The sequence below is a fragment of the Lytechinus variegatus genome, chromosome 12 (genome assembly GCF_018143015.1).
Source record: "Lytechinus variegatus isolate NC3 chromosome 12, Lvar_3.0, whole genome shotgun sequence".
Classification (NCBI taxonomy): Eukaryota; Metazoa; Echinodermata; class Echinoidea; order Temnopleuroida; family Toxopneustidae; genus Lytechinus; species Lytechinus variegatus.
In genome coordinates, this window is record NC_054751.1 from 23410299 (window position 1) to 23425929 (window position 15631).

General features: G+C 36.2%; 1 protein-coding gene across 4 annotated transcripts in view; it reads left to right on the forward strand.

The window, feature by feature from the left end:
* The window catches only part of LOC121424812 (gamma-adducin-like), a 106167-nt gene that overhangs the window by 48777 nt on the left and 41759 nt on the right, over positions 1 to 15631 (forward strand). For 3 of the 4 annotated variants that reach the window (XM_041620606.1, XM_041620605.1, XM_041620608.1), the window contains exons 3-5: positions 1081 to 1131; positions 11046 to 11148; positions 13535 to 13549. In XM_041620606.1, coding sequence (XP_041476540.1) covers positions 1081 to 1131; positions 11046 to 11148; positions 13535 to 13549 — 169 coding nt within the window. The remainder of the gene's footprint in view (positions 1 to 1080; positions 1132 to 11045; positions 11149 to 13534; positions 13550 to 15631) is intronic. The other variant, XM_041620607.1, reaches the window with a different exon arrangement.

The window sequence follows — 15631 nt, forward strand, 5'->3', positions numbered from 1 at the left end:
ATCAGAAAATACCAGGTATTTTGGTAATGTGAAAGCAAACTACGCATAATTTCCCAGAAAGGAAATACCCGCTTAATAGTAGGTACTTGGCGAAATTACGAGAACTTTCGTGGGGATTTTTCCAAGGTCGCAGGTATTTTGGCATTGTGAAAGCAATTTACGGAAACTTTTAGCCCAGCGTGTCATTGGGCACGGGCGCCGTGGATGGCTGTTGGGCTAGTGGTTTTGAATCTCGTGCCTTGCCTGCTTATTAGACCATACTGCGCATGCTCCTAACTTCAGGAATTTATCTCGAAGGGTATGTTTCGGGGCGGTGTGAATGCAGGAATAATTAATGGGTATTTTTTAGCATAAAAATGTTCTCGTAATTTAACGGGGATTCTTGTGATCGAGGTGGTTTGAAACCACCTTATGCTGATATCTGTACTTTTCTGAGTGAAACGTCAAAAGCCCAACATTAGAAATTGAAATTTAGGAGAGGATAGAAATTTGGAATTAACAAATAAGTAATTGGTTTATTATTATACTTTATTAACCTTGTAATGATATGATAAAATCGAAATTGACTTGAGATTATAGATTACACAGACATGGAAAATTTGTAAAGTTTATTTTGTGCTTGTTTACAACACAATCACATTGCATGGGTTGGAGTGTAATTTGCATCACATCACTCATAATGGAGCCCATGAAGAAGTTCTGTTCTTATCAAGATGTCAATTTTCCAAGGTGTATCTACATACATTTGCCACTCTCCACCCAGGTGTAGTAAATGGGTACCCAGTAGGAATAAATTCTCTGAATGCTCGAGCACCCAATCAGAGTAGCTGTGCGAAAGCCATGGTAGTATACAGCACTTAAAAACATTGTATTAAATTCTATATAAAAATTGCACATTATTTTCATATTATGCAGACTTAATTAGATTTCTACAGTCACATGATAACATTTACAGAATTTTATTGTACTATTATTAATATTATAAACATTGTCTATATACATGTATATACTATATCTTCTTGACTCATTTCACAACGGAGAGAGCTTTTATCAATATTACCCATTGTTTTATTATGACAGGGTGTATTTCCAACCTGTCGGGCTGATGTCGATTTCTGTCGGGGTATTCAGGTTTGTTGCACTGGATGGTTTTTTTCACCTTAAAAATTTGCATCCCAAAACTAATAAAATTGTTTGTTCAATAATTGGTTTCTTTGTAATGATTTCTTTTACATTTTCCTATATGGGGAGGATGACAGGGGGGATTATATGGATCATTATCTGTGGCATGATTACAGAATGCTCTTTTCTTCTTGCATGTTTTCATTTTTAAAAATCAAATATTTGAAATTTGGATATTAAAATCCATGGCGATTGCAGCTCGCCTGTATAAGCCTGCATACTTGGAAAAAAATAAATAAGGGGCATGGACATTTTTGAACAGGAAATCAAAGCTGCAAATTTGACATTATTTGATTTGTGCAACAGATTGATACCCCCGCAGACCATGTTTTTGTTTGTATTAATCAAGGCATAAAATCATTTTCATTAATGATATTTACACTGTTCAAACCAGATTACAATACCTACTGTACATTATATGTAAACACAACTAAAATCAGAATTCAATATCAACAATACCACTTGATAATAACGGAGGAAATAAGATAATGTCCCTCATAGTGGTGGTAAAAGCAATTAAAATGTTTTTTATTTGGATGCATGAATATCTAAATGAAAAACATTTTCTCCCGTTCCTTAATTTTGTGGGAAAGTGCAACCAACTGTAATATTGACATGTTTTCTGAGAGCAAAAGAGATGTAAAACCTTTAATTTTAAAAAATACTTGCAATGTTTTTCTGGCACTTTTTTTATGATTTCAGAGTCTGTAAAGTTAAAATTATGAAAATGATACCCCAGTAAAATCACCAATTTCTAGACTGACTGCAAACTTCTTCGCCAGCATTTTTGGTGGAAACCTGATGTTAGTCCTTTGATATTTCTTTGGTATGATGTGCATTTTCAGCTTTGTAATTTACAAGAAAAAAATCCTTTTGGTGTAGAGAAAGTTGTTAAGAGTTCTGTTTAAGAATTTAGAAGTCTTAACTTCTTTTTGATGATAATTAAAATTCATCTTTGATAACTGCTGAGGAAATTAATACTTAAAATATTTTTAATGTAAGTTATAGGGATACTAAGAAAGCTACACAGAAGATATTACAAGGTATGAATCAGAACAAAAAAATTTTTGAATGAAACTAGATTGATGGTACGGTATACAAGTGGGTGTCTATTGTGATTTAATGTACTTGATTGCACTGATATGGGTAAAAAAACAAGGAATGGGAATATGAAGACTGTCAGTAATTATACACTTCTGAACATGGAATGACTTATGTTCCACATGAATACCAGTGTACATACATTTACTGTAGGATTCCTCGGATAAAACCTCTCAGAAACCCTTGGATGAACATCCTCCACCCTTCCAATTGATAAAGAAAGCCAATTATGACAGTAACCGTAAGCCCTCTGTCCCCTGGAGTTACTAATGCATGCAGACTCCCTACCACTAAAACGCATCGTGCTTTAAAATATCACTGGAGGGCATTACCACTCTACTATTCCCCTATTCTCCCTGCACCGCGGTCGGTCCTCTTCGGCTATCCCAGCATGCCATCTTGCATTTCAAGTACTACAGCCTCCAGACTTCTTGAAGACTGACTACAGAACCCTTAGATAGAACACACCCAGATGCCTTCGAAATCTTGATTATAATTCTCCTTTCGCTTGGTGAAAGACCTTGTATGTCATTATGCATAATCATATTAATGAATATTCTGAATTATTATGAAGGGACTGGTTCTTATTCTTTATGGAGCTGAGTCGAGCCCATACATATGAATCCAAATACTACTAATGTGAAGGTCTAACTTGAATGTTTCATCTCATATTGTTCATTGCAACTGTCAAAACAACTTTCATTTAGACATGCTGTGCAGCACACGAGCATGAATAGGCTACGTGTTACCAAACAAGAAACCTGTCAGTGAGATTTACTCTGTGTATTGAAATTTTGAGAATTATCCAGATGAAAATAATGGAATTCAATATTAATAAAACATGTTTTTAAATTAAAAAAAAATCTGAAGTAGATTAGGACTATGCTACATGTACTTCCCTTCAATACAAAATTATTCAGGAAAAGAAAAACCTACAACAGAGTAGGTAATCAAGTTATATTTGGAATTCAGGATTATGCTGAAGTAAGACAATGAATATCTCTGGCAGTCATTCTGGACACATTACACCTGCGCATACTGAATAATAAATGTGGGGGTACCTCATGGGTAATATTATAGTCGGAAGGATTTCTAAAGCAGCCTGGCTAGAAAAGAGGTCGTGAAAGCAATCAAGTCTAGATGTTAACGAGGATGATATTTATCATTTCTAGAGTCCCATTCAAGACAGGAATGCTCTTGCAGTTATTTACGATCTTATATCTGTATTAAATTCAAAAGGCAATTAGTGAGAAAAAATGCCTTATTTTATATATTATTTGCAGGCAGAATAAAGAGTAGTGAAGATGCTGCTTTGTTATCATTTAGAAACTTGCGGCTGCTTCAGAGTCAAATTTTATTGATCATGCACAAATTCACATTCCCAGTGTGTGAATACATCAATCTGGGTACTGACACTGAAATGTCATGTAGTGGAAAGTCTAATGTGAATGCAATATGGATTTACATTTTTCATGAGCAGAGAACTTCCTGTGCAAAAAAAGGGGATTTTTTAAAAAGATGTATCTGTGCTGCAGATCCATCGCAAGGCAAAACTCTTAATCATTCCTTGGAAGACTGTTTTGTAGGTCATATTTTATCACTCTTTCAACCCCCCCCCCCCTTCCTCTTGCTCTGTATAGCTGCTCCATCTCATTAGTTCACCCTCAACATTACTGTTCTATATATTCTCCTCTCTTTCCATATACTCATTACTTGTCCTCTACCCGTCACTGTCAATACCGTTGCCCTTCCCGGGGTTTTCGTCACGACGTTGATTAACTGTGAAATTCGTATTTCCTCAATGAAGTATAATACTCCCGCATTTTTCAAATAAAACTGATATTGGAACCTTGGGCTAGAAAATGATGCTCACACTCCCTCACCTTTTGATTGCAGTTATCAGATCCACCATTGGGCTTGAGGATGATGAAATGGTAACAAAAGAAGATGGTTTTGTTTTGCTTTGGTATGCATTTTTTATGTATGAACCACCCAATGTGATGCACTTTTTAATAACACAGCATTATCATTTTTTGTTTTACTTTATTTATTATTACTATTGGCTCCTAGAGGATCCTCCTTTATTGCAGTTTATTTGCATCAGTAGCATATAGCAAGGATTAATGAATAAGGGCTGGAAGTTAAAGTGAATGGTTAACATTGGTTTGAATTTTACAAAATCTGAGCTAGAAAGTCAATTTTGTCACCCGTGTCTGTGATATGTTACAAAAATGAAGCCCAGAAAAAATTGCATTCGAAAATTATTATTTAGTGCTTCAAAAACTGAAATATAGAGTGACCGGAAACACCATCTTAATTTCATCTCATACACTTTTGTGTACTATTTAGGTGTCTATAAGACGCGTATTTACAAAATCGGGGTTTGTCTCGTAGTTTTAGCTTTTCATTCTCAATACTGGTTGTTTTCAGGGTTTATCAGTTCTAATACATGCACTTGTACTTATGTTTCATCTTGGTTTGAGAATTTTTTAAATCGGCTGCTTACAAAGTTAAATAATACCTTTAAAGATGGACTTTCTTGAAAAAAAATTATTATGAACTCATCAAGTGCACTCACTGCCCGGGGACACTTACAGCGCTAATAAACACATGAAATGAATATAAATCATAGAAACATAGTACCCCAAAATGAGATACAATAAGAAAAAGAAAATGGATAATTTAGGTAGGGGAATACATGTGCTAAACTGCTATTCCCTTCTTGTTGGAAAGAATGTCGCATCCCTTTCCATCATCACCGACACTGCTAGGAACAAGACATCTTCCCGTCACCCTGTCCTCATCATCGTCATCCTCATTTTCAAACTTCACTCCTACACCCTCCTCAACTTCATGTTTGGTTCCATTCTTTCAACATCCCAGCCATTCACCTCGGCCCAGATAAATGACAAGAAACTCACACCTTCCTAACCATCCACTCTATCCTTGTTCACCTTCTGAATATCATACCCATTAATCAGAGACCACTCAAATGTTGTTGGAAGGGTGAGAAGGGCGAATCAGTCTTGTCTGATATGAGGTAATGCCTTTTTTTCATTTTCAACAGAATGAATGTCAGGATATACAGCAGGCTACCCATTACCTCATTCTGTTTTCACCCCTTTGATAACTTTTCGACATATAATGTAGGAACAATAGAATCCTTTAGTTTTATTTCTCGCCATGTTGTGAATTTAAGAGGGGGCAGGCACAGGGTCAAGAGTGCTCCAGTTATTTACATGGGGTGAAAATCATACCCCCATTGTAGGCCCAGTGGTGGAATCCATCCCACTTTTTATTGGAAATTCTTAAAAGAAAATCTGACACATTCTAGTATTTTCAACAATAATTGAGTTGACTCGGCCCAAATCATTGTCTCCATTCCACATTCCAATCGAACTCTCATATCCCATAGAAATTACTTCTGATACATCCAAATAAAAGATACCCCATAGCCCTTTTTTTTCTCTCTAGCTGTCATTACTGCCTCTATATAAAATTAATATTGAACACTAGGCTGCCGTGCTATCTATCCCCCACCCCTTTCCACTGCCGCCCACCATCCCTCTATATCTCCACAGGAGGATGCGGTTCTCTTTAATTGCATCCCATCCCATCCTAGACTGCCCTTAGCGCCGCCACTGAGCAGTGAAAGGTGTGGCTGAGTTCACCAGGGCAGATGAGACCCCTGAAATCAAATCAACCAGCATCACACCTCCTTACAACCATGCTTACACGTACATGGTGCTGGCCATAACAACCTGTTAGGATACACAACACAAAACAATTACAAATATTCCATGTCTGCCAATCTCTCGGGGCTCATACTAAGCAGACAACGCTATGGCATCCCATTAATGTAGTCTTATACATCTGTTTTCATTTATTAGTGTTAATGAGTTCTTGAGCTTTGATAGCAGCAGTTGAATTCCAGTTTGTCATGAGATGAGCAGCAAAGGCATTTATTGTGTATTGCTAAAATGAAGGCTTGTGTCTTGGCTGGGGAGGGGGTAAGACACCTTGCAAAGAAAATATTTTTTGTATGATTTGAATTCAGTCATCCAAAGACAATATTGTAAATTAGGAAACCACAAAGCAACAGCAGAGGGTGCGTTTATTCGACACTTTTTTACCCTAGAATCATGATTAGAATCATGATTCAAATCACGATTCTGCAGAATCACGATTGCGTTTAGTCGAAATTGGAAATAAACGTCTTTCAAATCACAAACATGAAACACGGAAAAAGGGGCGTTTGGAAAGACGTTTCTGTAGAATCACGAACGAAAAGGGTCGTATAAACGATATCGTGATTTGAATCATGATTCTATGACGTCATTGTGTCGTGCTTCTTCCGGGTTCGACTCAAAGGCGCGCGCTGTGTTTCGTGCAGGTTAATTTTCGTGTAGCAGATTGCCAGTGTACTAGTACCGGTATATGCCAATTGTCATGTGCATTTAGGAATTATCATTCTGTGTATTGTACCCCGGGGTTGTACTGTAGCGTCATTTGTATATTTCACTCAGGGTGACCAGATTTCACAAAATGAAATACGGGACAATTGACAAACGAAGATCAACAAAGAAGCCCACACAAAGTGTGGGCTTCTGAGAATCCATATAAGACTTTTGAAAAAAATATAAAGAATTAGAAGGGAAGGTGAACGAAAGAATGAAGGAGAGAAAGAAAAGAGATGATTGGGAAGGATAGAAAACAGAAAAAAATAACAGAAAGTTAGAATAAAAGGATGAAAGAAATAATAAAAGAGATAAAAAAAGGTTTCCGTCATTCTTTGAAATGAATATAGAAAGAAAGGAAGGGAAGATTAATAAATGTCTCGCAAAATAAAGGAGACAATTAAAGGGGGAAAGGTGAGAAAAAGTAGGAGGAAAGAAAGAATGAAGGAAATAAACATGTTTCCTTCATTCTTTGAAAGAAAGAAACAATAGAAAGAAAATAAAAATAAGGGAAAAGAATGAGAAGGGAAAAATGAAGAAAGGAATAAAGAATGGAAGGGAAGAATGAAGGGGAAGAGAACGAAAAAATAGAAAATAATGGAAGGAGAGAAAGAACGAAAAGAAACAGGAGACGAAGAGAGAAGGAAGCCAAGGTAATTATAAGGAAAGAAAGAATTTCTGAAGGAAATAAAAAAGTATATTGGATAAAGAAGGAAAGAAAGAAAAATGAACAGAGAGAGAGAGAGAGAGAGAAAAGAAAATGTCGAGGAAAGAAAGATAGGAAATAAAGATAGATGGAACAAAAAAGGGCAAGCAGAAAGGATAGGGTATATATAAAATAAAAGGGAAAAGTTCAAACTTCAAGTAAACAAAAAAATCCAATCATCTAATAAAAATCATAACTTTATTAAATGTATTTTTAAAATTTTAAACATAAAATGTTTTAGAAATGAATAAAATTTCAAAGTGAAACATATTGTCAAACTTAAAAATTAGATGAAACATCGCGGCATCGTGCACACCAAGACTCAAAACGAAAGCTGAAACTAGATTTATGAAAAGTCAATAACATTTTCCTCCGATTACATCTCCAAATCATTAAACTGAGAATCCATAGTATAATTATAAGAATTTCCCGCCGATTTTGTGATTATTTTGGTAGAAAAACTGTTTATCATGTGAGGTGTTTGCACCATTGAGAATTTGCTTCGATCCTCCATGCCTAGCTAGTAGCCTGCCACACACAGGCAGGAGGCCAGTTCGTTTGCAATGTATTAGCAAGAAATCATCGCAGAACTTGCAAAAAGTTTACAGTTATCGATTTAATTGTTGTCCCTGCTTCGTCAGCTGTTGGTTATTTAATGAAAATTCGTCACTTTCAAATGTATTAACTACATTTTGTTCAATATTCTGAAATACGGGACAATCCCGGGAATACGGGACGTCTGGTCACCCTGATTTCACTGTTTTCATCAATCATGTCTTCAAGTTCCAAAGGCACAAATTGGACTGACGACGAACTCAGGGCTCTGCTTGTGCTTTGGGCTCAGCCTGAAGCACAAGCATCCCTTACCGGGATTCACAGAAATATAAGACGATCTACGAGTCCCTTTCAGCGGCGCTTGCAAGGGAGGGATTTCAACGGAGATGTGGCACCGCCTGTCGAGACAAAATTAACAGAATTCGTGCCCAGTACTACGGCTACCGAACACCATTTTTGATGAACCGACAAGATTGAATACAAGTAAACAAAAACCATACGAGGTACAATACACTGAATTCTGGAAGTAAAAGATTTATTTTTCGGAAGCCGAGTTGCACTTGCACAAACGATCGCGCGTTAGCTCCGGTGGCAGCAAAAATCTAGCAGCCGACGTGAAGTTAGAAACACGCGCGAAAATGTTGACCTATACTTCCTGGGTCAAACTGCGCACTGTGATGCGCACTGGATCGGCCCGAATTCAGGGAGAAACAGCGTTAGAAAGATGGTCGTATAAACGCTGATTCTGTCGGATCGTGATTCATGTTGCTGTTTTGAATCATGATTCAAATCGTGATTCCAATCATGATTCTGGGTTGAGGTCGCATAAACGCAGCCAGAGATGACTGTAACTTTTACATCACATATTACTTTATGAATACTTGTATGAGTTTAATAGACTCTCATTTTTGTAAAGTCAATAGCAATTTAATTACAAACTCATCTTAATGTTATTTGCCAGAATTACTCTCCTTCTTAAATAGCTAAGCAAATATAATCTAAGTTTAATATGGTAAGAGGAGGGAATGGCATTGAACCTCTCTATTCGAAAAAAAAATGATCTGAAGGCATTTTGCATGAATTCATATTCTTCGCTTGTTTGCCAAAGTAAATTTTGCTAAAGTTCTACTAAATGTAAATGTTTTTTTCATGAAAGTAGAAGTAAGAATCTTTGACATGATGGCAGAAATTGTATTATATTTCTAGTCAATTTCTAAGTTAAGCTCTCCTTGTGACCTTGTGAGTGAAATCCTGCAAAAACTGTATTACAGTATACAGTATTTTTTTTAAACCTAACTTGTAAGAGTATGAGCTATATTATGCAGATTACAAAAAAGTCTGATTATATGCATCCATGCATCTCCATGAAGAAGTCCTATCTAATATTCTTTGGTATGAAAATGAATTTATCTTCATGCTTATTCCAATCTCAGACAAAAGCCGATTTTCCCCCTTTCATTAATCAGTGCACCTTGCACCGTGAATCATCACAGACAATCAGTGTGTCCTCTCATTTCGTCCCATATAGATAACATGCATAGATAGCTGACCTGCGGATGCCCTAGACGTGGTTGAAAACCTCTATTGTTTTCTCCTATGATTCGTGTGCCTAAATCAACCAGCCGTGTATAGTAGCGTGAATGAGGAGAAGAGAGCGGGAAAAAGAAAGAAAAAATTATTTTGCAGCTTGGCAGCCACCCCAAGCACTTAAAATCAATATAATTTGGCTACAGCGCTTTAATTGGAAACTGAATTATGGGTCTATGTTAATTACTCTCCCTCTCTTTCTTGTGACCCGTAGAGTGGTATTTATGTAGATATATACAGGAGACATAAGCAGGGGGCAATTGGTAAGGGCGTGTGTGTGCGAGTGTTCATGTGTATGGCGTGTATGCGAGACGGTTAACTGGCGAATATAATCGCTCCACTTTACCGGTGTGTGTTTGTGTTTTATTTTTATACTGAGAAATCCTATTGAGATGAGACCCTGGATTGGTTTTGTGTGAAAGCACTGGAATTGTTCAATGACGTACATGATTGAAGGCATGGTCTTAATAAATGATGGTGATATCAAAATCTTCATTTGCATAGGTGGTTACCAAGGCTATATAGTCACAGATAATGTAAGAATTAAGTTTAAAGGGAAAGTATAATTAAGGAATAGATGAACATATTTATTTAGCTTTCTAAATTCTTTCACAATATTTAGGAAGAAATAATAGGCATGTCCTGTGCATCGGATTGCTCGTCAAATGCCTTTGTGTTAGTAATGACACGCAATGACCCTCACTCCCCCCCCCGAAAAAAAAAAACCTTAGCCAAAATTTTTTTTTACCATTTGTGTGTCTCCCTATCCATACATTTATGTGAGCATTGCATGTGACTGCTGCAGAATTGAGCCTGTTTATCATTATTGTGATTCAAATATAAATGTCAGTTTTTATATTTGTTGTTAAAAAAATCTTCCCCTATCACTTTTAAGATAGTTTGTTCAAGTGAAAAAAAGAAGAAAAAAAAGATGGCTCAAAACTAAGGTTATCTTCAAATTACTTTAGTGTGTATTTTCTTTATTCGGAATACCATGCCAATAAGGGTTGTTATAAGCTGTCAGTTTCTGGCATCATTCATACTTTGCAATGTGATTTTGTGCATCTGTAAATTATAGGCAATTAAATCACAAAATCATACAAGCCTGGTCAATTAGCTTTAAAAAGATGTACTGCAAAATGTACAAGTATTCTTGATAAAATGCTCAAGGATCCAGCTGTAATACTCACTGTGCTTTTGGATGAGTCACAAAATTATTTTGAATAATTCACACACAAAATCTTGCATCTTTCATGAGATATCAGATGAAATTGCATTATGTCAGAGTGACCTCGTAAATTTTTAACATGAATTCGCAAATGATTATCTTATCTATCTTGTGATGTATGTGGTAGTTGATTACTTATGAATATGATTACTGATGAATATGGTTATTTGACACAGGAAAGAAATGTAATTGTCTATTTTTCTCTTTTCTTTTTCTTTCATCTTTATAGAGTGGTCCACACCCTGCCAGCCTTTTAGCGCTACAACAAATCTCAGAACTGGTGCTGCCTCAGTCCCGCTTCAACCAGAGTACAGGGAGGAGTCTCGGAGGAGGTAAGAAAGGGCACAATGGGGGAGTGGTATATAAAGAAGGGTGTGTAATAGGGACTGGGTGTGGTTTGGTTTAAGAAGGGGTATGGTGGGGTGGGGTCTGGTATGGGGAGTGGTCTAAGAATGGGTATGGTATGGGGAGTGGTCTAAGAATGGGTATGGTATGGGGAGTGGTCTAAGAATGGGTATGGTATGGGGAGTGGTCTGAGAATAGGTATGGTATGGGGATGGGGAGTGGTCTAAGAATAAGTATGGTATGGGGATGGGGAGTGGTCTAAGAATAAGTATGGTATGGGGATGGGGAGTGGTCTAAGAATAGGTATGGTATGGGAATGGGGAGTGGTCCAAGAATGGGTATGGTATGGGGATAGGGATTGGTCTAAGAATAGGTATGGTATGGGGATGGGGAGTGGTCTAAGAATAGGTATAGTATGGGGATGGGGAGTGGTCTAAGAATAGGTATGGTATGGGGATGGGGAGTGGTCTAAGAATAGGTATAGTATGGGGATGGGGAGTGGTCTAAGAATGGGTATGGTATGGGGATGGGGAGTGGTCTAAGAATAGGTATGGTATGGGGATGGGGAGTGGTCTAAGAATAGGTATGGTATGGGGATGGGGAGTGGTCTAAGAATAGGTATGGTATGGGGATGGGGAATGGTCTAAGAATGGGCATGGTATGAGGAGTGGTATAAAAATAGGTATGGTATGGGGATGGGGAGTGGTCTAAGAATAGGTATGGTATGGGGATGGGGAGTGGTCTAAGAATAGGTATAGTATGGGGATGGGGAGTGGTATAAGAATGAGGATGGTATTCAGGGTGGGATATGGTATTGAGATAGGTTACGGGGTATGGTTCATGTAGTTCAGATTATCTACTTATGTTGCTTCCAGAATATAGTACTGAAATGAGCAACCATGTATGAAGATCTTATTCTTGGTAGAGATTTACCAGAACTTTAAAGTATGTTATAGATCTCGACCCATGAATTATTACAAGAGAAAAACTATCAGCCCAATCAAATCATTCTCAAAGAAAGCTATGCATTAAACATACAGTGATATAAGGAATGGGCTCAATATAAATGCTATTTGCTCATGATCAAACTCCTGTAGAACATCAATGAACACTGTGTACCTTCTAGCAGTTTAGGTCTTTTTATCTCGAGCTTACCAAGCTGTAGAAATAATCTAGATCAATGATTATGCAGAATGAAACTTACTAGAGCAAGAAATTGACTGAAAAGGTATACAAAATGCGTTGTGTGTTTAAACATTGAGGGTTTGCCAATCATTGATATTGCAGTGGCATGTTTTTAACCAGAGACCGGAATCGAAAGTGGTCACTTTTTTTGGTGGTTGAACTGGGTTTATTTATGAAAATAGGGTAACATGATTATTTAAGAACTTGAGGGATGTAGACAGGTATTTTGAGAGTGAATGCAGTGGCCCAGTAACCTACATTGATGTTAGATATTTAATAATAGCATGCCAGTCAAACCCTGCCACTAGGATTGGCCAAAGCACATTAGCCTAATCTTGTGCATTGATTCAGTCCTTTGTCTGCTTTTTCATGTTTTGTTATAATGTCTGAACTGAAGCTGAACTTTGCTCTTAGATTTCACAATTTACTAACAAACTTTAAGGATATTTTGACACCTGTATGAGATAATGTAGCCTTGCATGATACTTGCAACATTCATGATAGTGGATTCATTGTAATGCTTGAGTGCTAATAGGTGCAGGCCAGAATCTCATGTTGACAAACATGCTTATTTGAAACTTAGGTAAACTTTGGCAACAGATAACTGACGTTTAGCTGAATAATGTGAGGGGTAGGTCCTCTGACATTTCCATAAATTTTGCACATGTAGAAGGGTATGTTTTGGTTTCTGCATTTACCTAAGAAAGTGAGCGATATATCTTGGAATGAATTGTGTTAAATAAAACAAAACATGTCCATACTGAAATTGCTTGCAAAAAAAGGAAAACAAAATTATGAAATTTTGATAAATCTACATTGTTTATCTAACTATCTGAATTTGTGTAGTCATCCTTATGTTTTTCAATAATTTAAAGCAATTTATCTTGCGTTATTTTATAATATGACTTTCATGACGTCGAAATCTTTTTTTTTTCAAAAGGGATCATTATGAATATTGAATTGATACATTTGTTAACCCCCAAAACAAGTGAAGTTTTTCTTATTGATGTCATTAACCAGTAACCATAAAATAGGAATAAAATAGGATTCTATTGCATTGTGCTGAGTAATGCATGTATTATTGTTATTCCATGTTGTAAGTTAAAATCTTTCATATTGTATACTATAAGAATAATCGTTTGCTTTGTTCTCTTGCATGATTCCCATTTACCCCATCCACAACATCAGGAAGAATCAATTCAGGTGGAGTACACTATTATATATTTTGTCACAAAGAAGTTTGCATATATAATACAAATCATTGCTAATTCATTTCTAAGCTACCAAACCACCCTATAACCCACAAAAGAAGCCTTCATCCCCACCCCAACAGAATTAAAATATTTGTCAAGTATTAATTTCAAGCAATTTTATATCAGGTTTTATAGCAGTTTATCACTTTTTCTTGGTGTTGGTTTTCATTGTATCATAATTTGTTTCAGTCTTAAGCAAGTTATTCCATTCAGTTGCAATTATAGAATTAAAAAACATATATTTTTATTCAATTAATTGTGTTATTTTGCCTCATATTTGTGACCAGCCACCCTAAAAACAACAATAAGTCGCCCAAAATGACTTTTGAGATTTTTTATTGAGTTTGAACAAGCACATCCTAAGGTAAAGAGAAATTTTTTGAAATTTGTGTTCACTCAAGCATGAGATGTGCACACTGCAATTTCAATGAAACTTCCAAGCAGTCTGCAAAAGCTTGTGTCAAAGAAACTCTTGTATCTTGTTTTTATTCACCTTTTACATCTCAAAAATTTTTACAGTGAAAAAGATCTAGAAATTCTCCTTTAGACAAGCTAACTTTTGAATTTTGGCATTTTGAAGACCAATTTACTATTCTGGCTATTGACAGAGAACCTTCCCTGGTGACTTATTGGTAGTTTTGGGGTGGTTGGTCACACACTTATCTAGATAACATTGATAACATCTCATTTCCCAAAATATTATGTTTGATTTGAAGTTTAATATATTTTTCTAACATGTGTTGATATTGTTACTTTGACATTCATATTAAAGCAGATTAATTGCAATTCTAAGAATGCAAAAAACTTTTTTTGCATTCTTAGAATTGCACTTCACAGGTGCCCATTCTTATATATATGCTGTAACCAGGCTTTAGATAATCTGTCCAATACCCTTTTCATAAACCTATCCTCCCATTAGCCGCCTAAGAGTAATGCGGATAATTCAATAAAAAGTTCGTTCACAAACTCCGAAAATAAGCCGCATTATTTTTACGAGCGCTCGTCCTGAAAAAGGCGGATAATCGTCATGACCACTGGACACGCCCCCTCCGATGCGGTTGTGTTGGAAAAGGGTGACCTTGTGACCGCACCATGGCAATTATCCGCATTATTTGGAAATGCGTTCATAAACTCAAAATCTTGTCCCGATGCTGCTATTATGCGGAGAATAGCAGCATAAAAATAATGCGGATTACTCTTGTCCTCCTCCAATTTTACGACCAAATTATGCTGCTATTAGCCACATAATTGGGTTTATGAAAGGGGTATAAGTTGGCCTTGACATGACATTCCATACAAAATCTAGCAATGGTGTGGAACTAAAAATTGCTCAATATCAATTTTGCTTAGTTGAAAATTTTTATTGAATTTTAGAAACTGAGTGCAAGAACATAGAATCAATATTATGTTTCAGGAATAAAAAGTTTAACAATTGCAGCATTTTGTAGAGTTTCACCAAAGTTTTATGGTCCTGATTTTCCTTTACCTTAACATATTAAAGGCCAAGTCCACCCCAACAAAAAATTGATTTGAATAAAAAGAGGAAAATTCAACAAGCATAACACTGAAAATTTCATCAAAATCAGATGTAAAATAAGAAAGTTATGACATTTTAAAGTTTCGCTTCATTTCACAAAACAGTTCTATGAACGAGCCAGCTGCATCCAAAATGAGAGAGTCGATGATGTCACTCACTATTTTTGTTTTTTATTGTTTGAAATATGATATATTTTGATTTTCTCGTCATTGTCATGTGAAATGAAGTTTCATTCCTCCCTGAACACGTGGAATTCCATTATTTTAACATTTTGTGCTTCAGGCAAGGAGGTCCTAATCATCAAATTCGCAAAAATTGAAATATTGTATAATTCGAACAATAAAAAACAAAAGAAATAGTGTGTGACATCATTGACTCTCTCATTTTGGATGTAACTGGCTCGTTCATATAACTACTTTGTTAAAAAATAAGCGAAACTTTGAAGTGTCATAACTTTTTTGTTTTACATCCGATTTTGATGAAATTTTCAGCATT